Source organism: Acinonyx jubatus, chromosome A2 (genome assembly GCF_027475565.1).
Source record: "Acinonyx jubatus isolate Ajub_Pintada_27869175 chromosome A2, VMU_Ajub_asm_v1.0, whole genome shotgun sequence".
Lineage (NCBI taxonomy): Eukaryota > Metazoa > Chordata > Mammalia > Carnivora > Felidae > Acinonyx > Acinonyx jubatus.
The window spans coordinates 164,378,555-164,403,293 of NC_069383.1; the positions used below are offsets into that span (position 1 = coordinate 164,378,555).

Genomic DNA, 24,739 nt, shown 5'->3' on the forward strand with positions numbered 1-24,739 from the left:
ATGGAGGGTCGGCAGGGCTACATGCTTTTCGTGCCACGCTTGTTGGCGTGCAGATGCCGTCTTCTCCGCGTGTCCTCACGCGGTCGTTCCTCTGCGTGTCTGTGCCCTGATCTCTTTTTAGAAGGACGTTGGTCTTACTGGTTTAGGACCCTGTTTCCAAATACAGTCACATCCTGAGGTCCGGGGGTCGGGAGTCAACATAGGAATTTGGGGGACGCGGGTTAGCCCGTGACATCGTACAGGACCGTCAGAGACCTCGAGCCGCAGGCACACGAAGGGAGGTATCACGCCTGGGGCTGGGGGCCTACCGGTTGTCAGCCTCCCTGTCCTGTGTCCTTCTCACAGTGACGCCTTTGCCAAGTTGCTGGAGTCTGGGGACCTGAGCATGAGCTCAATCAAAGTCGACGGCATTAGTATGTCCTTCCAGAACCTTCTAGCAAAGATCTGTTTTCATCATCATTTTTCCGGTAAGGCCTCCGACGTGGCCGGCAGATGGGGCGGCTTCACGCGTGCGCGGTCGGCCCTCTGCCCCCGGCGGGCCGGCCCGGGCCTCAGCCTGCGCCCTCTGTTGCAGTGGTGGAGAGAGTGGACTCCTGCGCCTCCATGTACAGCCGCTCCATCCAGGGCCACCACGTCTGCCTCCTGGTGAAGAAGGTGAGCCCCGGCCCCCCGTGCTCTCGAGGCCCTGGGGCTTCTTGGGTTTCGGCGTCTCGCTGAGCTCAGCCCGCCTGTTTCGCTGAGGGCTCATGAGCCTGCCTCTGAGAGGAGGCCGGCCACCCGCTTCCCCGGCCTGGTCTTGGCGTCAGGGCTGGCAACTCGCCCGTCGGAGTCGGGAGGGGTGCCCGGTCCTGGGGCGCCTCCTCACCCGGTCCTTGGGCTCTCCAGGGGAGCCGTCTGGGCCTGGGGGCGGCCTCGGTGAAAGTTTCCATCGGGCTGTGTCGGGTCCTTTCCTCGGCAGCCGTGGGTCCTCGGTCCACGAGCCGCGTCTCGGGCCGGCCGCGGTGGCGTATGGTCCCTCCGCCCGAGGCGCCGAGTCCGCGTGGGTTGTCTTCCGTGGGTCTCTTCCGTGGCGACCAGTGGGTCCCAGCGGCACCTTCCTTCGCTCCTGATGGTGACACTTTGTGTCTTTTCTCGTTATTCTTGGCCGTCCTGGCGGGAGGTTTATCGTTTTTCTTGATTTTTTTCAAAGGTAAATTTAAAAGCTACCCTTTTAGGAACTTTGTTTTTTTAAGGCAATAAATAAATTTTGTTCGGCTTTGTTCTGTCCCTCCTTTTTTCTGCCTGCTTTGGGCTTATTTTCTGTTTTGCATGTTTGTTCAGGTAGGAGCTGAGGTTTTCTTTCTTTCACGAAGAGTTTAATGCTTCATTTTCCTTGAAGCCGTGCTTTAGCTGAACGCCACGGGCGTTTAAATGTTTCGTGTTTATGTCTAAACGGTTCTAACGTTTTCTGATTCCTGCTCCCAGGTCCTGTAGAGTGCACGGGTCACTTAGAAGCGTGTTGTTCGGTTTCCCGTGTTTGGATGGCTTTTTGCTTCGGATTTGTAGCATGCTGCCACCGTGGTTGGGGGACACGCCGCTTCTGATTTCGGTCCTTTGAAAGTATTGAGATTTGCGTCCTGGCCCTGGACGTGGTCATTCGTGGCAGGGGTGGCGCTCGCGGATGCGTGGAGGCAGTGAGCGTTCTGCCGGTGGAGCGGGCCCCGCTGGTGGTGGTCTCGGTTCTTCTGGGCCCTTGGAGTCTGTGTTGCCGGCCCGGCGGCTGCCTGAGTGGGTGGTGTGAGGTTAGTGACAGTCAGGTTGTCTATCCCCCCGGAGCTGTCGGGTTCGCTCTGTGTGTCTGCTGTTAGGTGTGTGGACCGAGAAAGTCGTGGCGTCTTGACATACGCACCTGTTTGTTTATCCGTGTCAACCTCCTTCTTTATCTCGGGTTGTTTTCTCTGCTGCGAAGTTCTCCGGTCTGCTGTTGGACAAAAAGCCACTCTCGCTTTCTCATGATGGGTGCTGACGCACATGTCTTCTTGAGCGCGTCCTTCCTGTGTTGGAAGGCGTTCTCAACGGGTGGGTGCCGTCATCCCACTGACGACCCCAGGTCTCCTCCTCCGTCTGGTCTTCCGCTTCTCCCCTGCCCTCCCTCTCCTGCACACGCCATGCCACCCGCTCCACACCTGCCTCCAGCCGCTTCTGGGACAGGCCTGGGGGCCGCGGAGCCTCGTCCAGGGCTAGTTTTGCTGGGTGCGTTAGCTTGGCGGATCTTTGTCTCAGTGTTTTAAAATCACGCCGCTTCTGGGGTGCCTTGGCGGGTTCAGTCAGTGGAAGGTGTGGCTTGATCTCGGGGCTCTAGAGTTGAAGCCCCACGCTGGGTATAGAGAGGACTCACTTTTTTTAATACTTATTTTTGAGAGAGAGAGACAGAGCACGAACAGGGGAAGGGCAGAGAGAGGCAAAGAGAGACACGGAATCTCTCCAGGCTCCAGGCTCCAAGCTGTCAGCACAGAGCGTGACCAGGGGCTTGAACTTGTGAACCACGAGATCCTGGCCTGAGCCAAAGTCGGACGCTTAACCGACTGAGCCACTCCGGTGCCTCGAGAGGACTTAAAAGTAAAATCTTCCAGAAGATCGTCACACTGCCTCGTTTCACAGTCACGGTTTCTGGACGAGAGCTGCACCCCGTTATTCTTGTCACAGGGAGGCGCCGTCTCCTCTCCAGGTTTTTCTCGGTTGTCAGCCTCCAGCAGGTCACAGCGTGTCTGGCGCGGACTTCTCCGGGTCTGTCAGGAGTGTGCTACGCCTCTTGAGTGTTTGCAAAATTCTGGAAGTTTCCCGCTGTTACTTAAGTCCTTTCTTAGCGCCGGGTTCTTCTTACAGCAGGGCCTGCCTGGCCCCGCCCTCTGCCGTGCTAGCCATTCTGCCCGTGGGCCCACCCGTGGGTGTCTCGTTTTGACGACTGTGTATTCCAGGTCTGGAACGTCCCGCCGGGCGTTCTCGAGATCTTGCCTGTCTTGGCTGGGATGTTCCGTCTTCCTGTTGGCTTCGGCAGTGCTCCTGACTGCGTGTTGGGGGGGTCTTATAGTAGGGACTTACAAGCCTGTGTCCTGTCGGAAGATGCCACGTCCTCCTCGTCCCGGCCTGGCCGTTGGCTGCCTTTTCCACAGAGCTGAGCTGAGGTCTCCCGGGTCTCTGGGTGCTGAGTAACCGGGGGCCTTGTTAGTCCCGCGGGGGACACGGCATGGGCTGCAGGTGCCTGACCTCTGGTCCCAGCGCCCGTCTGTCTCTGCGACCTTTGTCCCGCTTGTCGGAGCTGCCGCACGCGGGCACCGGCCCTGGGACCAGGGGGACGGCGGCTCACGGACACATTTACAGGCCGCTTTCCCCGAGGCTCCCCAGCCAGAAGGCGGACCGTTGCTCACGTACCCCACTTTGGCAAGCCGTTGCCCAGATTGGGGTTCTCCGGTCCCGGCCTCGGTGCGGGGGGCGGGGGGGGGCTCCGGGGCACCTCCCTTGTCTGGATTCGCAAAGCACCAGCACCGAGGGAGGTGGTGGCAGACACAAACGGCACATTCGGCCACCAGGCGGCCTCTGGGCGGCGCGTTCCACGCCCTCCACTGTCCTGACGGCCATTTCCTACTCCAGGGGGAGAAGTCCGTGTCGGTGGACGGGAAGTGCAGCGACGCGACGCTGCTGAGCAACCTGCTGGCGGAGATGAAAGCGACGCTGGCCGAGTGCTGAGCCCGGCCCCCCCGTCCCCACCCCGGCCCCTGCTCGGGTCGCGAGGTGACACGCTGTGCTGACGCGTCTTGTCGGCGTTCCTACTCTGCCTCTTCCCATCTCTTCAGCGAGGAGCCCCGAGGCTGCCCGAGGAGCCGGCCGCGGCGCCCGGTGGACCGTGCGGGGTGGCGCGCCCTGATCCCGCGAGGCCACCCGAGTGCCCCACGGCCCCCACACTCCCTGCCTGGGGGCGCCTGCTCACCCTCCTCCCTCGCGGCCACGGGCCAGGACACCCGGTGGCCCTGGGGCCGTGCAGGCTGCTGTCGTGTTCCCTGCGTCCCACCCACGTGTTCATGCGTTGCAACGGCTGCCACCCGGGGTGGGGTCTAGTCGGGATCCCTGACGGAGTGGGGCCTGGGCCTTGTTGGTTTACATTGCTTTCCTGTCCAGTGAAATGTGTCTCGGTCGGTGGTGTTTGGCGAGTGGTGGGGACTGTTTGGGATCCCAGGTCCCTCCTGTCGCCGAACGCTCCCCAGGCTTTGTCCCACACCGTGCCCGCAGCTGCGGGGAAGCCCCGGTCCTGGGGGGGGGCCCCGGCCCCTGGAATGCACCTCACGGGGCGGGGTGGGGCGGGGCAAGGGGACCCCGGACCACCCCGTCAGAGATGATGGTCCTCAATGACGTAACTTCCTTTTGACGAACACTGTCACTTTAGCATGTAGGGTAATCTATTACAGAATCCTGTGCAGTGATTCCAGAACCTCAGAACTGTATGATGTGTTCGATAATTGATTTGCTATCGACATTCCCAGATAAAGGAGAGAGAGACATATCACGCTGCTGTAATGATTTTGTGTCGAGATGATCCAATAAACTTGTAACACAGACACTTGTCTGTCGCACCTCCTGTCTGTGCCGGTGCGCACACCCGGTAACAAGAGGGACTCCGGACCATCCTCGAGCTGCCTGGGGCACCCTCGGGAGGTCACACAGTGTGCTGGGGATCCCTGTCCCCACCTGCGAGTGCGCCCTTCCCTTCGTGATGGAGGTGAGGTCATCCCCACACACGGGCCAAGCCCCAGCAGGGAGCCACGACCCCACCCACGGGAGGTCCACCAACATCGCGGACCGCACCCTCCTTTCCCTTCCCAGGGAACCCCACTAGCGGCGGGTGTGTAGGTGAGTGGCAGAAGCAGGTGCTGGAAGGCAGGCCCTGCCCGTGCTTCAATTTGCCACATTGCCACTGCCTTTACTGACGCCACGTGGCCAAGGGACAATTCAGGACCAGTAAGGCTGGGTCAGCAGACGGAAAGCCGTCCGACCCCTACGTGGACCCGGGGCTGGGCAGCCCCCGCCTTCCACCAGCTTCTCTTCCTGATAATCACCCGCCCGAGCCAGACCCCTCACGGGTCCCTCCGCTCCCTCACCAGCACTGGGGCAGCAGAGGCCACATTGACACCTTGAGGCCATTGTTGGCCGGTAAGACCACCGGCCTGCACGGCCTGCCGGAGCGGTGTTCCACGCCCACCCGGCCTGCGGACTCTTCTGACCTCCGTGTACCTGCTCCTGGCAGGACTAGTCCCCGACTTCTCGTCTTCCAGGCCCATCAAGCCATTTACCGTGGGTCTCGTAACGCACATGAGCATTTGCGAAAGGAAACGACATGCTAGGGACGCTTCCTGTGCTCCTGCCCGGCTGTGTTGAGACGGGTTGCGGTACAATTCGTATGGAAATCCCGGGGCCGTCAGCCCTGCCCCGGTGCCCATGACCGGGATGTGCCTTTCCTGGGGACCCAGCCCTGGTTGCCCCAACACGGATACTCTGTGATGAGAAACAGGGACGTTTAATCATTGCCTCTAATGGCCCTGCGGCTCCGCCCGGCGGTGGTGCACTCTATATACAAAGCATGCGCCCTTCCCGGCCCCGGTCCCAGCCTCTGATGGCAGTGCAGGGACTCAAGGCAGCAGTGAGCCTGCTCCGGGGGGTCAGGCTGGGGCAGTCCAGCTGAGTCCTGGCTCCACCTCGAGGCTAGGGCCAGTCTGGCGATGGCCGGTGGCCGTCAGTGCTGTGTCAGGCACTCGGAAGCATTTTCCAGAGTCAAGTTGGCCAGGTGTGGGGGCTCAAGACATGTGAAGCTTGGTGACATCAGACTGTTGGGGAGACATGGGTGCCCTCAGCTCTTCTCTCCCTGCTCCACCTCCCCCCCCCTCCCCCAAACCAAGGTCTTTGCTACAGGCCTGGGGCATGTGACAGGGCTGCAGACAACCCTCAAAGCTCAACTTGGAGGTCTCGTGGCCTGTACCCATCCCCTAAACAGCATCGGGGTCGAGCCCAACTCTCTTGCAAGGGGCTGCAAAAAGGGGGTGGGAGGCTGCGGCAAGCTGGCCATTGGGTTTTGATCTCTGGCTTAGGCTCGACCCTGCCTACAGAGTCCACCCAGGTCCTCAGAGCCTCCCTCCTTTGCGCCACTCACAAAGCTGGAGTGGTTCTGTGCATCCAGGAGAGGGGAGGAAAATCCAGTGTTTATTCGAAGTGATCACTTGGGTGTGGTTGCAGGGGTGACGTCCAGCTTGTCCCAGGTGCAGAGAGAGCCCTGCCGGCTGTGTCTCCCTAGCCAGCACCTCCCCGTCCACCCCTGACTTAGAGGCCCCCGTGCCACCACTTTCCTGACTCCCTCGTGCCCCCCTCCAGAAGGCCAGGCCAGGGTTTTGGAGAGAACAGACGGGGCAGGGGCCTTACCTTGTGTGGTCGTCCTGTCTGAAAGACATGACAGGGTCCCAGTTAGACCCAAGCTTTAGGGCTGTGCTGTGCCTGTGGCCCCCAAGTCCCTCCACTGGGGCACATCCATCATGGGCTGCCGCCCCCCCCCCCAGCTCTGACCACAGCCCTGCCAGCTGCTTAGGGCAGGGGTAGGACCAGACTCTATGGAAACCTTTAACTTGGGTGTTGCGCCCCCTGGTGCCAGCTGAGTGCAGAGGAAGGGCGGGCTGGGGTCCTGAGCACTGGAGCAGGTGCCGCCTCCCATGGCCGCCCTCCGCATACTCACCCGCAAGGGCACATAAGCACACCGCCTCTGATACAAGTCATGCTGGGTTTGGGGACAGGGGACTTACTTGTGCCACTTATTTCTACAACGACAGCAGGATTGGAATCAGAACGTCAGGCGTGGAGGGGAAGGTCCCCTCCCTGAGCCCAGGGGCCCCAACTCACATGTACCGGAGGAGGCCCTGCACAGCTGTTTCCCACTGTGCCGATGACCTGTGGGCACACGGGGCGTGCAGACAGGGCGCCCCAAATCCAGAACTCAGGGCCTGCCGAGGGGCTACCACCCCACCCGACCCCGGTGGAGACAGGCCAGGGAGGAACAGGGAGGGTCCCAGGAGAGCCTCAGACCCACGGGCACAGGGCCCTTGCTGGTCACCACCCGAGCCTGAGCCCTACTCGCAGTTGTAGCCAAAGCAGACGACGTGCGAGTCCGTGCAGTTGGTACAGGAGATCGTCTCGTACTGGAAGATGCCTGCAACACAGGAGAGGCGGCCGCAGGCTCCCCCCGCCTCGGCCTCCAGGGCTGCCGCCACCGCTGTGCCCCACGGACCGGGCAGGGGCTCACTCACCACAGTGACGCTGACAGTCGATGCGGCCTGTGTGGGGACGAGGACACTGACGGCACTTGTCCCCCGCCCCCACCTACCCTTTTTATTATTTTTAATTTTTTTTTTTAGTGTTTGTTTTTGAGAGAGAGAGAGAGAGAGAGCGCACAAGTAGGGGAGGGACAGAGAAAGACGGAGACACAGAACCCGAAGCAGGCTCCAGGCTCCGAGCTGTCAGCACAGAGCCGGACGCGGGGCTCGAACTCACGAACCGTGAGATCATGGCCTGAGCCGAAGTCGACACCTAACCGACTGAGCCCCCCCAAGCGACCCCGACCCAGCCTTCTTGCCCTGCCAGAGGCTCACCTAGGGTTAGGCTGGCTCTCAGCCTGGGAGGAGGGTAGCAGCCCTACTCAGCCGCTTCTCCAGGGACAGGCTGGGGGAGGGCTGGGGTTTATCCAGGGCGCCTGCTGGTGCCCACGGGAAGGAAGGGCCCCTGCCTCAGGGAGCTGCCCCTTCCTTCTCTCTGTTGGGAGCCGGCTGCACTGAGCCAGAAGCCCCAGTCCTGTCACGCCAGCCTCTGCCACCCCCTGGCCGGGGCCCCTGGCTCCGGAGGGACTTCTGCAATACCCCCGCGGCGCTCCCCAAGCCCTTCCTTTGCTCACTTTCGATGATTGCATTCTGGATGAGGTGCACCTGCTCCCGAAAGATGGCTCGCAGCTCGTTGGGGAAGTACCCTGTGGGGGTAGGCAGGAGGGAGGTCAGCCTCCGGCGCTGGGCAGAGGGGAGCTGTCTCGGTGTCCGCGCGCGCGCGGCGCCCGCCCCCTTACCGGGGAAATACATCTTCCCCTGGTACAGCTGATCCATCTTCTGGTACACGGCGTTCGCCACTTGGTTCAGCTTCTCCCGGGCTGGAGGCCGGAGAGGGAGGCCGGTGAGCTGCGCGGGTCGGGGTCAGGCCGGGGTCTGGCGGGAGTCTGGCCGGGCCGGGGGGCGCGCCCGGGCGGGGCCCCGCACTCACTGATCTCCGCGGGGATGGCCAGGTGCAGCTCCTTCATCGTGTCCTGGCTCCAGTCGCTGAGCAGCAAGCCCGACACGGGGATGTCGCCCACCCACCAGGACTTGAGATTCACGTGATGGCGGTAGAAGGAGAACTTCTCCGAGAAGTTGCCGTGACAGTGCAGGCAGCCGCGGGCCAGCGCCGCGGTCAGGCCGAGGCACAGCAGCAGAGCCATGGCCCGCCCGCCAACCGACCAACGGCGCCTCCCGCGCCACGCCCCCAGCGCCGGCCTCGCCCGCGCAACGGACAACGGGCTGCACCGGCCCCGCCTCCGGCCCCGCCCCCACGCCGCGCCCCACGCCCGCGCGCACGGCACGCTCTTCCTTCTGGGCTGGCCCTGTCTCGCGGACCCGCTCGCGCTCCTGGCACTGCGCCAGCTCCACCGGTCGGCCTTGAGCCCCTGGCCCGGGCCAATGACGTCACCGCCCGTTTCCGGTTGCCCGGCAACAGAGAGCGCAGCGGCGGGGAGCATTCCCCTCCCCCCGCTCTAGGCCTCGCCCCCTTCGGCTCCGCTTCCGGGGAGGCCTAGGCCGGTAGCGGAAGTGGACCTGGCTGGGCGGGGCGGCGGGGGCGGGCCGTGGGCGCTGTTCCTCCTGGGCGGCGGAGGGGACCGGACGGAAGACGCCGGACGCGGGGCAGGCGCGAGACCCGCCCGACCGGTGGGGGCGTGAGACCGCAGGTGGGTCCTCCGAGGGACGGACGCGGGCGGCGGGGAGGCCGGGTCCCTGGGGAGCGGCGGACGCGGGCGGCGGGGAGGCCGGGTCCCCGGGGAGCGGCGGATGGGAGAGGTACGATGGGCGTGAACTTTTGCCTTTCGCACACCCCGCGAGTCCACTTGCACTTTCTGGTTGTGGACTTGATTCTGGACACATGGTCCCAGCCAGCTGCTTCCTCATTCCTGCCTTCTTCCACCCCACATAAAGTTCGGGGGCTCCTATTGGCCCGGTTACAGGTTCAGCGGGGAGTGGTAACAAAGGTCCCAGGCCTGGCCAACGTCAGGACAGGGCCCTGCAGTCTCCCCCAGGTCCTGACCCCCGTGCTTCCGAGTTGACACGCTCAAGACTGCTCAACCCCTGCGTGTTTGGGGTCGCCTGGGGGTGGTCTGTAATCTACAGATTCCCAGTGGGGTGCAGCAAGTGGAAGTGCCCGCTGCCCCTGCCCCATTCGGGCGCCCGCCTCCTCCCCTCCCTGCTGGGGGCACCCACCTCAGACAACAGCCATGCATCACTCCAGTCTCCCCACACGTGGCTTCCTCTCTCATTCACCCCTCCAGAGCCGAGCTGTCCCGTGCCACAGCCGCTGGCCATGTGTGGCCAGTGTGCACTTGGAACGTGCCTCGTGCAAACTGGGGTGTGCCGCACGTGCCAAATACAAGTCTTGGAGACAAAGTCTGTTTAACAACAAAAAGCAAAATGGGTCTGTGACGTTTTGTGTCCGTTAGGTGTCGAGATGGTATTTGGTATTTTGGGGCTAAATGCCATACGGTATTAACAGCGACTTCACCTGCTTCCTTTCACCTTTTCGCTTTTCACTGAGGCTCCTGGAAAATTTGAAACTGTGCCTGTGGCAGATGTCACATTTCTAGTGCTTTTTCTGACATCCTGTCCGCAGATGTGTATCCAACTCCTGTTTCCCAGGATTCGTTGTCCGCCGCGGCTTTAGGTGTTTCCTAAATAGAGTAAACTATTGGAAGATTTAACCAAATGTTTGGTGGATCGTAATTGAATCAACCTTACTCATAATTTTAAGTCGAGTTTATTTTTTTAGAGCAGCTTTAGGCTCACAACAAAACTGAGTGGAAGGTACAGGAAATTCCCATAGACTCCCTTTCCCCATAAACGCACTGCTGGCCCCATTATCGACATCCCCACCCAGCACTGAACGTGATGAACCACGGTCCACAGGGGACACGAGGTCACTCCTGGTGTGGCACACCCCGTGGGTTCGGACGAATGTCACGGACACCTGCCCACCACCACGGTGTCGTCCGGAGTAGACCCACGGCCCCGAAATTCCTGTGCTCCCCCCATTCACCCTCCCCCACCCCGGCAGCCGTGCCTCCGTGGTCCTGCCTTGTCCAGAACATCCTGGACTTGGAACCACCCCGTGTGTCGCCTCCTCAGCCTGGCTTCTGTCACCCAGTGCTGTGCGTCTGAGGCTCCTCCGTGTCTCTGTGCGGCTCGATGGCTTACTTTTTACTTGAACTTTCGTAAAGGAGAGAGTGCCGTTATTACCGTCTTTACCCCGCACACCGCTGAGCATGGTGTCCGAGTACCAGACGCCCTTCGTAACCTGACGGGTTGAATTCTAGGTACGCCTCCCTCTGTCTCAGCAGAAGCAAAAGTGGTTATTTTAGTCCCTCAGGGGCTTCCCAGAAATGCCAGTGCAGTTCCCGAATCTTTTGTGAACAGTTTTAAGTCTCTTTGTTTCGTACGTACAAATGCCCCAAAGCCAAGACCGCTCAGTGAAAAGTCAGCGTTTAATCATGTTTCCGGGCGCTGTCCTCCCTTCCCCAGCACTTCATATGTTGGGGGTTTTGCGAAAATTCCCCAGGCAGCTGGCTTGGAAGTTGGGCTTTTACTCTGGGAAGTTTTAGACACGCCCCAGCTGGAGGGCCCCGTTCCTGATTTCCTAGAATTTCGAGGTCCGGATTGCTTAAGCGAAAAAGGGGAATCCAACGTCAGAAACCCGATTCTGGGAAGGAGACGGGCGTTTCTGTGTCTCCCGAGTTCAAAATAAGACATCCGTGACTGGGTCACTCTGGGGGTGCGCGGGCGCTGTGGGGGCTGAGCACCGTCCCAGGCCCCCGTGCTCGATGCCAGGAACACCCCAGTCGTGACGGCCACAGACGTCTCCAGACATGGCCCACTGTCCCTGGAGACGGAGCGGCCCCAGGCGAGACCCTGGCACAGCTGGGAGCTAGGCACAGCACCCTGGAGAGAGCGCCACCTGTGAGTGCATGGGCCTGGCCTGCTGTGGCCGCACCGTGTTCGTTTCACACCAGGGTCTTCTCAGAGTCCAGTCCACATCCTGAGCATCCTGACGTTAAAAGGAAGCTTGGTCAGCCAGCTAGTGGATGGAGTCTGCGTCGGGACGGGAGCGGAGCGGCTTCCCCTGCTGACCCGCGGGCCTCTGCTCAATGAAAGGGCCCCTTGAAACCTCAGGCGGAGGCCTAGAAGGAAGAGGCACGGCTCCTGAGCAGACAGCCACCCCTGGTCTCTGTCACACGGTGCTTTCTGTCCCCAGGGGACACGGTTTCGTCACAGTCCTTGTATATCTGCCTCTGTGGCGGGAGAGGCCCGGCGTCCGCGGCGGCCCCAGTGCACCCAGCACCCCCTTGAAGCGCAGGCAGTGGGCGCGGGAGTCCTGGGCTCAGATCCCCGGCCCGCCCCCTACTTGCCCTGCGATCTGCCCCTCAAAGCTCCAGGGAGGGCCCTTCCTGCCTCTCCCAGCGCCTGGGGGTCCCAGGCCATCCTGGGCATCCCTCGGCTTGCGACGCATCCACGGTCACATGGCCGACCTCTCCGAGTGTTTGTCCGGATTTCCCGGTTCTCATAAAGATGTGTGTCCTTGGGTTGAGGGCCACCCTGTCCGGTATGACTTCGTCTTGACATCTGCAAAGATTCCAGTTTCCCAACAAGGGCTCACTCACAGGTGCCAGTGGTCAGGGCTTGAACTTCCGTTTGGGGGGGGACACGATTCCACCCATGATAGACGGATGGGGAGTGACTGCTGATGGGCAGTCTTTTGAGGTGATGAGAACGTTCTGGAATTAGTGGTGATGATTGCACTCTTCTGTGATCTTACTAAAAACCGTTGAATAGTGTACCTTAAGTTACTTACGTGTGGACTGTATCACAATTGGTTAAAACATAAAAGAACTACCAGGAGGGCGGGAGTATATAGAACCCCTCGATGGCACCCGGCCTGGAGTGATCTCTGCAAACCACTTCCTGCAGGACAGGACAAGTTGGGGAACTTGGCCCTGAAAACAAAGACATGTGGGCTGGATGCCAGCAAAGCCACACACCCGGGGGGGGGTGGGGGGGTGGGGGCTGGGGGCTGGGGGCTGGGGCCACCTTTGTGTGAGTCCCGCAGGACGGCAGGTGGCCTTCCCACTCAGCCAGCGGTGGGGACACTGAGAAGACAGCGCCGGGGGGGTGTGGCCTTTGACAGGACAGAGCCTGGGCTTCCAGCACCTTCCAGCCGAACCTCAGCCGCTGGGCCAGGAGCCGGGGTTTGCTGATCTGGAACATACGGGACCGACCTCTGAGGCTGGGGCTCGTTTGTCTGGAGCCCCAGCTCCAGGGCAGGGTCCCCTTAGCGGCAGCATGTCAGGGCCAGGGCCAGGGCCAGGGCAGGGTGTGGGGGCACCGGAAGGAAGCGGCAGCCGCAGCTCTGGGCCTCTCCCGGGGGGGGGGGGGGGGGGGGGGAGGGGGGGAGGGGGAAGGGGGTGCTTAGAGGGACTGTGTTGTGTTTGGGTTTCAGAAAAAAAAGGGGGGGTGAGGAGGGTGTGGGTAGGGGCGGGGGAGTTTGTCGGCTTACCTTCCTCAGTCTAGAAGTTTCTGAGCGCCGCCACATCTCGTCTGTGGGAAGCACCAGGACAGCCCCCCCCGGAGCCCTTAGCACCGAATCCCCTGCCCCACCCTCCCCTGCGCCAACCGCGGAGGTGTTCCGGGAAGAGCTGGTAATGGGACCAGGGGCTGCGGTGGGGGGGCTTCCCGGGCACCTTGGGCTCCTGCCGCCCCTCAAGGCAAAGGCACCTTCTGGGGGCCGCCGCCCCTCGTCCGGGGGTCGGGAGGGGGGTGCATGTGTTCCTGAGAGAAAGCTGTTTGCTTTTGAGGGGAATTCTACCATCAGGGAAGTTTTTTAGGAAATCATTGCTTCCACTTAAAAAACCTTCCCACTTCCTGAGAAGAGACCAAAAGCAGGCAGGAGCCCTGTAAGCCCCCCACTGCCCTGCCCCGCCCCACCTTCCAGAACCATCCCCGTGTGCATCTGGTCCGTGGCACGAAGGCGTGCAGACAGACCACCGCCCTGCGGTACCCCTGAGGCCGCACTCCCATGTCACACGGCGTGCTTCTGTCCTGTGTCCCCAGGTGACAGGGTCTCAGCTTAAACTCCCAGAGCCATCCCTGGGAGGCCCCAGGTAAAAAGCGACAGCAGGGCACTGGCGGGCTGTGTTTTTCTCGCCCCGGGATTGCTGCCCGGGACGTAGCTTAGCTGCGGTGAATAAGGAGCCGGGGAATCAGGCGACCCACAGGAGGGGCTGCGGTGGCCCCCGTCTGGCTGGACATAACCCCCACCCTGTCTCCTCAAGCGGAAGGGAGTCTACAGGTTGAAGACAGACCTCGAACGAGGAAGTATCTAAGCCGCGTCGTCAGAGGAGCAGAAGGTGGCCCACGGGATTCCTGTCCCTTGACCTGTCCCCAGAGGGGCCTGAGAGCGGCCAGGTTTGCAGCGCGACCCCCCGGGCAGGTGTGCAGGCCGCTTGGGCGTTACTGGGTGTAGGCGGGGAGCGGGTTCCGCGCCGGCGTGTCCAGCACAGGCCCACCAGGGGCGCACGGCCGGTCTCACAGAGGGTCGGGGTGGGTGTGGCTGCGCCCCGTCCTCTTGAGGCGCCACCTTCCCACCGCCCAGGACCTCCCGCTGGAACCAGGGAGGGTCGGCTGCCCCGGCCACACCGGTTCTGTGCAGGCTTCACAGGGCCGCAGGGGGGACCGGCCCCGGCCCGGAGGGGGGCTGGCACTGGCTTTGGGTTAGGCCGGCAGAGGGCCGAATAACGGAGAGGGGGCCCGCCGTGGCGGCACGCGGCCGGGCAGAAAGGGTGGTGGCTTCACCCACAGCCCAGGGGGCCCGCTCTGGCCCCTCCCCCTACCCACCGCCAGGATGGAAACTCTGATCTAAGTAAGCGTTAACCAGGCAGTACGGAGACACGGCCTTCTAATCCAGGGTCTCGCCGAGGTGACTCGGCCCCCAGGGGACCCTGGTCACGACGGGGGGCGGGGATGCCACCCCACAGTGCCCCGGGGAGACCCGGTCGGCCCGCTGTCGGTGCCGCACTGCTTGGGGGTGACCGTAAAGCCGAATCCACCAAGGCGGCGGTCGATGGTGCCAGAGCCCCCGGGGCCGCCCTGGGGAGGGAAGCGGGCACGCTTCTCTCCGTTGTCGCCCCATGACCTCGTCAGAGCACAGGCACCTCGAGCCACCGGCCGGGGCTCATCACGGGACCTCCCTCCTTCCAGTCGTCCCGGCACCGTCTACTCTCTCTGCCTCTCGGTGGCTGCTCCAGGGCCCCGTGAGCGGGGGTTACAAGCCTCGCCGGCCTCGGTGCCAGCGAACAGGGATGCTTCAGCCGTTTAGGGCCCCGGATAGAGGCCTGCCCGTGCCCCCCCCTTTCTCAGATAACATCCGCGTGCCTTACGCCCACTCATCGACAGCGCACAGCCCTGTGTCTTCAGTTCACAAGGCTGTGCAGGCACCTCCTCTGGTTCCAGAACATTCCATCACCCCATAGGAAACCCGGTCCCCATCAGCCGTCACCCCCACTCCTCCCCCGGCCCCCACGAGCCCCCTTCCTGACCCTGGATGGGCCTGTTCTGGATGTTTCACACCCGCGGACTCACACCCCGTGTGGCCTCTCGTGTCTGGTTCCCTCCCTGAGCGTCGTGTGTTCGGGGTCCGTCCGCGGGGCGGCGGGGGTGGGCGCCTCGCTCCTGCTCGCGGCCGAGGGACGTGCGCGTGTGCGGCGGACCCAGCTGGTTCATGTGGTCACCTGTTGATGGACGTTTGGGTTGTTTCCACTTTTTGGTGAACGTTATGAATTGCGCTGCCGTGAACACGCGTGTATGTTTTGTGCGCACGTGTGTTGTCGCCTCTCTTGCCTGTGGATCTGAGAGGCATCGCTAGGCCCCGGGGTAGCCCCGTGCTGGGCTGTTGTCCCCAGTGGTCGCTGCCTTTTACGCGCACACTGGCCAGGCCTGAGGGTTCCGGTCTGCCTGTCCTCGCTGGCGCTGGTGACGGGCTTTGTGGCTGTTGTCGTGGGAGCGCTGGCTTTTCCGTCCCTCTGACCCCGCTGTCTCTGGTCAGCCCTTCCGACCCTGATGCTCACCTTCTGTGTTTTGCGCGGTTCCTGCGCCTTGAACGCAGCTCAGCTGGGCCCAGAGGAGTGGTGGGGCTTTGCCTGTCCACACAGAGGGTGGGAGGCCTCGCCAGCCACGCCGCAGACAGGAAGGGCCTGGGCCCACGGGTAGCCAGGCTGGGCTGCCGCAGTGTCGTCCGCAGCGAGTCACTGTGCCCAGGCTCGTTATGAAACTCCGCAGGGCCTGTTAACTGGTGGCTCCTGAGTCTCCTGGGGCCCCTGCGGCAAGTGACCACGGATTCCGTGGCCTGGAGCCACACACCTCTGTCACCTCACAGTTCTGGAGGTCGTGAGTTCAAAGTGGAGTGGGCAGGGCTGGGCTGGAAACTCCTAACACTGAGGCGTGGGCAGGGCTGCCCCCCGCTGGGGCCCCAGGGAGCCCCCTTTCCCCCCTTTTCTGGCTTCCAGAGGCCCCGCATCCTGGGCCCGCGGCCTCTCCTCATCCTCCCGGCCAGCAGCACGGGGTCTGCCCATCTCTCTGCCTCCCTCTCGTGAGGACCTCGCCAGGACGCTGGGCCCCTGGGGCACCCAGGGTCACCCCCGCCTCAGGGGCCTTGACAGGGTCCTCTCTGCCACGTGAAGTGACAGGTTCCCGGTCACAGAACCAGGACGGGGACGCTTTTGGAGGCCCTTATCCTTCCCACCGTCTCCTGCCCACTCACCAGGGCAGGGAGCCTGCTTCACACTCTTGCACGTCAGGTGCTGCCTCAGCCCCGGGAGCAGGCCCTGGGGACACACCGAGGACAAGGCCGACGCTGGCCGGGTGGGGCAGCTGTGAGCAGGCGGGAGGGTGGCAGCGGGGTCCCTCCATGTCTGCCGCCACCTCCCATTTGGCCCCCGGTGGCCACAGAAGGACCAGCTCTCGAGGCTATGCTTGGGTGCTGGCGCCCTTCAGCTGCGAGCAATCTCTCTTCAAGTCTCGTGGCCGAGAGTCCACACGGCCCAAACCGCTCAGCTGGGGCTCCCAGCTCGGCCACAGCGGGCACAGAGTCGGCCGAGTTCTGGCGAGGCAGGTGCGCAGGCCGCACGTGGCCCCAGAAATGCAGTCGCCGGCTCCGGGGGCACCTTGTCAGGGCCCAGGGTCCCGGGAGGCCCCTTCTTCCCACGTCCCGGCAACAGAGGGCCACAGGCCGTGGTGGAGCCATGACAGCTCTAAGTGTTTGCTGGGAGCCCAGGTGCCCCCACTGCCAGCCCGCCGTCTGGGTCACCCTCCCTGCATCCCGGGCCGCCGTGTGCACTCATCTCCGAGAGTCTGGGGACCCCTGCACCCGGACAGGTAGCGCCTGTGGTGCACGTTCTCTGCGGGGGCCGCCGTGGGGGCTGGGGGGTGAGTGGGGTCCCTGCAGAAGGGGGCTTGATGAGGGAAGCAGAGGCCAGAGCCATGTGGGCCGATGGCCAAAGATGTGACGCCCTGGAAGCCGGGAAAGGCGAGGACTCCCAGGAGGGCCGTCTCGGACCTGGAGCCTCTAGAACTTTCTGATACCACGGTTGGGCTGTTAGGAGCCCTGAGTCTGTGGTACTTTCCTAGAGCCACGTGCTGGGTCTTGAGGGGCGGAGTCAGAGGAATGAGCCCCCCCCCCCCCCCCCCCCCCAGTTTAAGTAAAGGAGAAGCTGGCGGGGGTGGGCATTTGCGGTGAAGTCGTAAAAGGTTACTTATTGTAGGCAGCAAATGGAGGAGGGACAAGGAGGGCCGCAGGGCGGGGCCGCAGGGCGGGGCCGCAGGGCGGGGCCTGGCACTTCCGCCTCTCCCCGCGCTTCCCCTTCTGCGCCTTCTGTCTGGTGAACTCCCGAGACCCCGGCCCCGCCTGCCACTCTGGCACCCGGCCTCCCCCATCGCAGCCCGGCCTTCGCTCCCAGGACAGTGTGGGGTGATGGGCAGTGCCAGGCACAGCATGGTGACTGTGTCCCGCCTGAGCACCCGGCCTCACGTGCTCCATTGCGCTCTCTCCCACTCCCTGACGTGGGGCGTGTCCTGTCCCAGGTAACAGGACACGGAGCACAGAGAGAGGCTGAAAGAGTAGGGGGAGATAGGACCCTCACCCCCCTGGGCAGGGCCGCGTCCCCAGAAGCCAGTGGGCGCCCATCCTGGTCCCAGCTTGGACAGACAGGACCCAGACGGGCTCGTCCGGGCCTCTTAGGCAGGCCCCGTGGGGCAGCGTGTCCCCCCAGAATTCCCGTCCGTCCGTTGGGAGCGCGGTTTCTGCGCATGTCCTCAGGGTGGTGAGGTCTGCTCCCGGCCCTCTCCTGGCCCTGGCGGTGCTGGCCACTCTTGGTGCCCCCCCTTGATCTCCATCCTCATGCAGCCTTCTCCCGTGTGTCTGCGTGTCCTTCTGCAAGGACAGCCGTCATCGGACCAGGGACACCTGGATAACCCGGGAGGAGCACGTCCCGAGATGCTCAGTCACCTCCGCCAAGCACCCTTTTCCAAATAAGGTCCGTTTGCAGGTCCCAGGGATGGAGACCTCCCTTCGCCCTTGGCCGCCACTGACCTGCTGCGGTCGCTGTTGGCCGCTGCGCGGCTTTGCACACGACCCCTCCCGCTGTACAGCGGGGGCTCCGCCAGCTCTGGCTCGTCGGGGGCTTTGCCTCAACGCCTTCTGCCGAGGTGGCGGACCGTTGTGTCCACCGGCACCCTCTCCGTGAAAGCCACGTGAAAGACTCGTGAAAGCCACGAGTCTCGGGGGCCTCCCGATCCAGCCCCGTGTGCTTCCGAAAGAGGGTTTCCAGAAACAGGTGACCCTTCTCCGCTTTCTGTGTTCCAGATCTCGGGGGAGGCCGGGGACGCTGCGAATCTCCGGTCCCCCGTCCCCGCAGCTGACCGCAGCGCCCTGCCCGGGGCCACTCTGCAGAGGCCTCGCCGGGGAGCACGGGCCGGGCACGGGGCCACCATGTCCAACCCCTTCCTGAAGCAAGTTTTCAACAAGGACAAGACTTTCCGGCCCAAGCGCAAGTTCGAGCCGGGCACCCAGCGGTTCGAGCTGCACAAGAAGGCGCAGGCGTCGCTGAACGCAGGGCTCGACCTGAAGCTGGCCGTGCAGCTGCCCCCCGGCGAGGAGCTCAGCGACTGGGTGGCCGTGCACGTGGTGGACTTCTTCAACCGCGTCAACCTCATCTACGGCACCATCGGCGACGAGTGCACGGAGCAGTCCTGCCCGGTCATGTCCGGCGGCCCCAAGTACGAGTACCGCTGGCAAGACGAGCACCAGTTCCGCAAGCCCACGGCGCTGTCGGCCCCCCGCTACATGGACCTGCTCATGGACTGGATCGAGGTGCAGATCAACAACGAGGAGCTCTTTCCCACCCACGTTGGTGAGTCGGGGCGGCCGGGCAGGGCGGGTAGGACTCGCGTTCGTACGGTTGGCCCGTCTCGAGCAGGCAGTTCAGGGCGTTTAGCAATAGGTTCGCAGATTTATGCCAAGTGCCACAACTGGTTCTGGAACATTCCACCACCCTGAAAGAAGCCCCCTCCCCCAGCACCCATGAGCCCCCTTCCTGTCCGTGGATGAGCCTGTTTTCGACGTTTCACACGCGTGGCCTCTCATGTCTGGTTCCCACCCTGAGCGTCGTGCGTTCAGGGTCTGTCCATGGGGCAGCGGGGGTGGGCGCCTCGCTCCTGCTCGCGGCCGAGGGATGTGCACGTGCGCGGGGAACACGGTCGTCTGTGGACGTGCGCGTGCGCGGTGGGCACATTGTTCTTTAAGTTAAGGACCCTGAGATGGGAGATGACTCTGGATCGTCCTGCTGCGGCCTGAGTGTCGTCACAAGGGCCCTTGTGAGAAGGAGGCAGAGTGAGATCCGACTTGAGAGAGAAGGTGGCACAGCAGCCGGGAAGTGGGGAGGGGTCGTGGGCTTCCAGAGGCAGCAAGGACACGGACTGACCCCGGAGCCTCTGGAGGGAACAGTGCCTCCAGCACCTTGACCAACAGCAGGCCAGCGACAGACTCGGAACTTGTGGCTTCCGGCATTTAAGCCACCAGGCCGGTGATAGTTTGTTACAGTGGCACCGGGAGACTCCCTGGGACACGGCTTCGACTGTCCCCACCAGTGTTGACACGGCATCCCCGAGCAGCAGCAGGGCAGACAGGTCTCAGGCCCGGCCCCCGGGGCCCCCTCCGCGTGTGCACTCCGTCCGTCACTGTGGCCGCCAGCCCTGCTGGGACCTCAACAGGTCCCACCCGCTCCTTGGGGGGTGGGGGGGAGCGGCACCCTAGAGCTTGAGGCCCCAAGCCTGCCCCTCGCCACGGAAGGTGACTCCTAAGCTTACCGAACAGGACACCGACGAGAGGCAGAGAAAAATAACTTGGCAGGTGCCTCGCAGCCGTCCAGTGGGACCCTGAGGCCTCATGCAGGCCCTTGTGCTTCAGGCTCTCGGGGCCCCAGGCCCGTCCCACACGGTCACATCGGGTGGGGGGGTCCGGCCTGGCCAGCGTCACCCTGAGGTTTGCAGGGCCCTGGCCAGGCAGGCAGAGGAAATGCTTCACGCAGAGTGGGGTCCCGTGTGCTGGGTGCCCCCTGGGGCTGGGTTTGTGGCTTCGCAAGGGAAGGACGGGGTCCACGCTTCATCCCGGCTCCCGTGTGGGTTCCGTTCACGCTTGTGCATCCGCTTGGGTCTCGAGCCACCAGCCTGTGCTCTTAATGTCGGAACAGGGGTTGTGTACTTTTCTCGTGGGGACCAGTTGGTAAATCTCTCCGGCTTGGCCGGCCACACGGCACGTGTCTTGACGACTCACATCTGCGTCATAGACCGAAAGCTGCTGTAGGCGGTTCATAAACAAACGGGTGCACCTGTGTCCCAGTGTCACTTTCTTTGTAAGAGCAGACGGGGCCGGGTTCGCACCCCGCGGGAGAGTCCTCAGGAGAGTGTGTGGCTTAGTCCTGGGAGATTCTGTGTCAGGCCCATCCAGACCAGCCTGCTTTAAACTGCCCCCCTTCATCCAGGAGTGCCCTTGGCGGCTCCTGTCCTAGGACAGAGGCGCAGCAGGGGCCGGGGCGGCCTCACACCCAGGCCCCGTGTGGGTTCGGTGCCGAGCCGGGCTCCCCGGGGCTCCGTTTGTCCGCTTGCTGTGGGCCTGATGTTCCTTCTGAGCTTAAAGCCCCTTTCCACCATGAGGGGCCCCAGCGTATGGGGACTGCCAGCCCTCGAGGTGACCGTCCCACCGCGTGGCTTCCAGGGGCTTTCAAGGAAAGCATCTGCTCCGCAGGGACCCACAGACCATTCGGTTTCACGTCCAGAGTCGAGGGACGGGGAACGTGCACAGGCCTCAGTGAGCCTGAGCAAAGCCTCCACAGAGTCGGCCGGGAACGGCCCGTTCACCACGCTCGGACGCTTGCCCATGACCGAGGCCCATCGTTCCCCTGCCCCGAGAGGCCACCTGGGCCCAGATACAGGGGAGGGAGCAGGGCGGCACCCGGGACGCGCAGGGTCAGGCTGCACCGGTCACTGTCCTGTCCGGTCCGCTCGTAGAGAGCCTTCTCCCTCCCACTTGCCTCCGGGTAGAGGACAGACAGCCCCGTGGGCCCTGCCGCGTGGGGCGCCGGCTGGCCGTCCCGCTCTCGCTGCGGCGCCGTCCTGAGAGCTTTCCCGCACCCGCATCCCGCACGCGCCATTGTGTCCACCTGGGGGACGTGCGCCCGGCACACGGGGGCTTCCCGCAGGGCGCGGCGTCTCTGTGCGTCCTCTCCCTGGGCTGCTAGCCCCTCACGTCGGGGACGGGGGCCCCTCGCTCTTTCCGTCCCGGGCACGCACCTGCCCGTGCTGGCTGCACCCCGTCCGTGCCGTGGGACGGAAGGACGTGAACGGATGGGGGTGGAAGGGGCACGCGGGGGCGCCTGACGCGACCCACCGCGGCCCAAGGAAGCGTCGGTGACGGCAAGCGAGAGGACGTGGTAAAGACGAACCGGGGGTGGGGGCAGGAGGACCTGGAGCCCATCAGGGAGTCTACTAAGGACAAGAAGCCTCACCGGAAACCCGCGCGGCGCCCACAGGCCGGAACCCAAGTGGGGTTGGGAAGGGGGGAGGTGGGCCCCCCGCCCCCCTGAGCCTCTCGCCCCGCCCACAGGCACGCCGTTCCCCAAGAACTTCCTGCCGGTGGTGAGGAAGATCCTGTCGCGACTGTTCCGCGTGTTCGTGCACGTCTACATCCACCACTTCGACCGCATCGCGCAGATGGGCTCCGAGGCGCACGTCAACACCTGCTACAAGCACTTCTACTACTTCGTCAAGGAGTTCGGCCTCATCGACACCAAGGAGCTCGAGCCGCTGGTGAGCGGGCCGGGACTGGTGGGCGGGGGGACGCTGGGGTCCCGGGCTGGTCCGCAGGGCCCAGAGCCCCGGCTTGGTGGCGGCCCCCGCGGCTCCACGGCCCGAAGTCAGCGGAGGGGAGCGGAGGGGGGTTCTTTGGGCTTGGGCCCAAATTTGTGACGCAGTGACACTCGAGTGGGCCGTTCAGGTTCCTGGCAGGCACACGGGACACCCCACCCCCCACCCCCTGGGCTTACTTTTGGTTCTGGCTGCTCCATGCCCCCCGCTGGTGGGCATGGCAGGGATGCGGCTGCCATGCCCTCGGGGACCCTGGGGAGGTGACCCTGCAAACACCAGCGCCCCGGTGGCCGGGCCCAGACATCTCAGTCTCCCCCACCCTTGTCCTCACTGCCTGGCTGGAGACAAGCAATGATTTCTTTCTTTCTTTTTTTTTTTTTTTTTTTAATGTTTATTCGTTTTGAGTTTGAGGCAGAGCTGGAGCAGGGGAGGAGCAGAGAGAGAGGGAGACACAGAATCCAAAACAGGCTCCAGGCTCCAGGCTCCGAGCCGTCAGCACAGAGCCCGATGCGGGGCTCGAACTCCCGAATCAAGAGATCGTGACCTGAGCTGAAGTCAGACGCTTAAAGGAGGCTCAGTTTGTTTGTTTGCTTGTTCATTTTAATGTTTACGTATTTATTTTGAGAGAGAGAGGAAGTGGGGGAGGGGCAGAGAGAGGATCCCAAGTAGGCTCTGCCCGGTCAGCGCAGAGCCCAGTGTGGGGTTCGATTTCACGACCACGAGACGCTCACGACCTGAGCTGAAATCAAGAGTCGGATGCTCAACCGAGTGAGCTACCCAGGTGCCCCGATTTTTTGGTTTTTTTTAGCTTCGTGCCTCGATACCCTCATCATTTCTCCCGTATCGATGCTTCCAGTTCTTTCTGGGGCCAGCGAGACTTCCCCAGGCTGTGTGTAAAGGACGTGGGCTGGTGCTGATCTGCCCGCTGCTCCTGCACACCGAGGCTCCCGGGGTCTTGCCGTCGTGCAGAACGTGGCAAGATGTCTTCGTGCCTCAGCGTTTACGCGTTGCCACAGCCGCTCTCCCTCGACAACACTGCCTTTTTGGCCCTTCACAGAATGGCTTGGGCCCCCCGCCGCCACCCGGTTATCTGTTCCGTTGTTCGTAAGGTTTGGCGAGAAATGAAGCCTGCGGGTCCCTTGAGACCGGATCTGCTTTTCTGGGGTGTGGTTTCTGTCCTTCTCGTCTCGATACCTGACGTCCCGCTCGTTCTTAACAGAAAGAAATGACTGCACGGATGTGCCACTGAGCGCCGCTCGGCCCTGCGGCCACCGAGGCAGTGCCCGGGGGACACTCTAGCCTGAGGGCCACGTCTCCGGAACATGGGCCCATGCTTTCTAGAAAGCCCAGCAAGTGATCGGAGCTCCATGCTGTCACGGCTACGCTGAGCACCGGGGTCGAGTCCTCCCCGATCCCAGATGCAGCAGCCGTGGGTCTGGCCACCCTGAGCCTGTCTCCTCGGCCGGCATTGAACTTGGACTCCGTGGTTGTATGTGTGGGGCACCTGGGAAAACCCACTGTGTTTGTAAAGCACTTGCGTTTGCCCAGTGGGCCCGCACGGACCTGTGCCCTGCGGGCAGCCGGCGCCTGGGAGCCCCGTGTCTGCTTCACGACAGGTACGACAGGGACCCCACAGCCTGCCTCCCGGCCCCCCCGGGCCCCTTCGTGGATCATGAAAGATACGATTTTTCTTTTCCTACATGTGAGCCTGCCTTCCCCTTTAGAAAAATATCCCCTCTCCCGTGTGGACAACACAGGATGAGTCCCCTGGAACCACTCTCCTGGGCGGGATCTTTGGGTCTTGCCAAATGTTACCTGGCCAAATGTCCTCCTGCAGAGCCTGCCAGCTTCACATCAGAACCCTCTGTTTGCGTGGCCCTGTGTGGCTGTGGGATCTGAATCCCACCACCGTCTCCCACGGGCCCTGGGAGGGGTGGCCAGGGCCCCGTCGGGGGCTGCACCGAAGTGACCACGGGAAGCCCCGTTCTGCCCCGAGTTCGTGCCTCTGCCTGCCCACACATCCTCCGTGGCCTCTCGCCATGGCTGCCCTTCCAGTGTGGACCGTGCCGACTCAGTACCTCTGGGTGTCTGGGATGCTCGCAGACGTGAGGGGCACCGTCACCCAACACCGAACAAGTGCAATTAACATGAGCTCGGGCCTCGGTCCTCCCGGAAGCCTCCGGGGCCCAGCTCGGGGGGGGGGCCTGGCAAGACAGCCTCCCAGGACGAGGAAACTGTCCAGTCGAATGTCGCCCCTCACATGCAACACCACAGCCAAACCGCAGAACCACTGTGCGCCCCAGGGTTCCCAGCTGCTCCCGCTGTGCGGCCAGGCCGGGGACGGTGGCAGGGACCCTCTGCATCCTCCCCGCCCACGGGTGTTCCCACCCGAGCATCAGAATAAATTGCGCCATTTTTGTACCCGCGGCTGCTGGTGGTCATTTTCATTTTCCTGGGGGGGGGGGGGGGGGGCGGTGTTGGGACACGTCACGGCCACTGTCCCCAGGGTGCCCTCATCCCCAAGGGGCGAGGGATCCTAGATGTCACGATGGCCGGTGGCCCGCCAGAGTGCCCCAGATAGGTAAACAGACGCACAGGCTATGGGTGAAGTTAGGATTTCGTGGGGTGGTGAGGATGGAAGTCCCCGGAAAGCAGGCTGAGAACCGTGGGGAAGGCACGTGCTCTGTCCCCCGTTTCTGTTTCATCAGTTGTCGCCAGTGCTTAGGCACAATTTTAACTCTGCCTTTCTGCTGTGCGGGAGAAGGAGCCAGAAAATGTTGAACCCACTGCAGCGTGATAGGGCAGAACCAGCCAGGAGTTTTCTGGGCAGCCAGCTCTGAGCAGACACCTGAGTCATTCACCCCGACTGCTCTTTCTTCTGTGCAAGATGGGGTCCCTCTCCAATGCACGTGCCCCGGTTCCGG

General features: G+C 63.2%; 3 protein-coding genes across 11 annotated transcripts in view; 2 read left to right on the forward strand and 1 right to left on the reverse strand.

Annotated features, from left to right (window-relative positions):
* AP3D1 (adaptor related protein complex 3 subunit delta 1) overlaps positions 1 to 4,592 on the forward strand; it is a 37,518-nt gene extending 32,926 nt beyond the window's left edge. For both annotated transcript variants that reach the window (XM_027049335.2, XM_053220185.1), the window contains exons 30-32: positions 346 to 467; positions 575 to 654; positions 3,631 to 4,592. In XM_027049335.2, the coding sequence (XP_026905136.1) occupies positions 346 to 467; positions 575 to 654; positions 3,631 to 3,726 (298 nt within the window). In that variant the 3' untranslated portion in view covers positions 3,727 to 4,592. The remainder of the gene's footprint in view (positions 1 to 345; positions 468 to 574; positions 655 to 3,630) is intronic.
* Positions 4,593 to 5,532: 940 nt separating this feature from the next.
* IZUMO4 (IZUMO family member 4) lies at positions 5,533 to 8,598 on the reverse strand. Of its 4 annotated transcripts, none has more exons than XR_003417102.2 (10): positions 8,317 to 8,598; positions 8,126 to 8,206; positions 7,961 to 8,032; positions 7,320 to 7,346; positions 7,147 to 7,222; positions 6,916 to 6,963; positions 6,819 to 6,833; positions 6,445 to 6,462; positions 6,179 to 6,274; positions 5,533 to 5,855 (listed from the first exon to the last, which is right to left on the reverse strand). XR_003417102.2 is itself a non-coding variant. In XM_027049338.2 (10 exons), exons 1-10 carry the CDS (start codon positions 8,528 to 8,530, stop codon positions 5,765 to 5,767), a joined length of 657 nt encoding a protein of 218 aa, XP_026905139.1. In that variant the 5' UTR covers positions 8,531 to 8,597; the 3' UTR covers positions 5,533 to 5,764. The 4 variants fall into 4 exon arrangements, 2 of the variants coding, with proteins under 2 accessions (XP_026905139.1, XP_026905140.1); XM_027049338.2 differs by having other exon boundaries at positions 6,179 to 6,193; positions 8,317 to 8,597; XR_003417103.2 differs by lacking the exon at positions 6,819 to 6,833 and having other exon boundaries at positions 8,317 to 8,597.
* Positions 8,599 to 8,670: 72 nt separating this feature from the next.
* Positions 8,671 to 24,242, forward strand: MOB3A (MOB kinase activator 3A). Of its 5 annotated transcripts, none has more exons than XM_027049336.2 (4): positions 8,671 to 9,034; positions 18,259 to 18,805; positions 21,556 to 21,758; positions 22,624 to 24,242. In XM_027049336.2, the coding sequence occupies exons 2-4, from the start codon at positions 18,385 to 18,387 to the stop codon at positions 22,921 to 22,923; spliced, it is 924 nt and encodes a 307-aa protein (XP_026905137.1). In that variant the 5' UTR covers positions 8,671 to 9,034; positions 18,259 to 18,384; the 3' UTR covers positions 22,924 to 24,242. The 5 variants fall into 5 exon arrangements, with proteins under 5 accessions (XP_026905137.1, XP_026905138.1, XP_053076161.1 ...); XM_027049337.2 differs by lacking the exon at positions 8,671 to 9,034 and adding an exon at positions 12,874 to 13,042; XM_053220186.1 differs by lacking the exon at positions 8,671 to 9,034 and adding an exon at positions 13,064 to 13,833.
* The last annotated feature ends 497 nt before the right edge of the window (positions 24,243 to 24,739 follow it).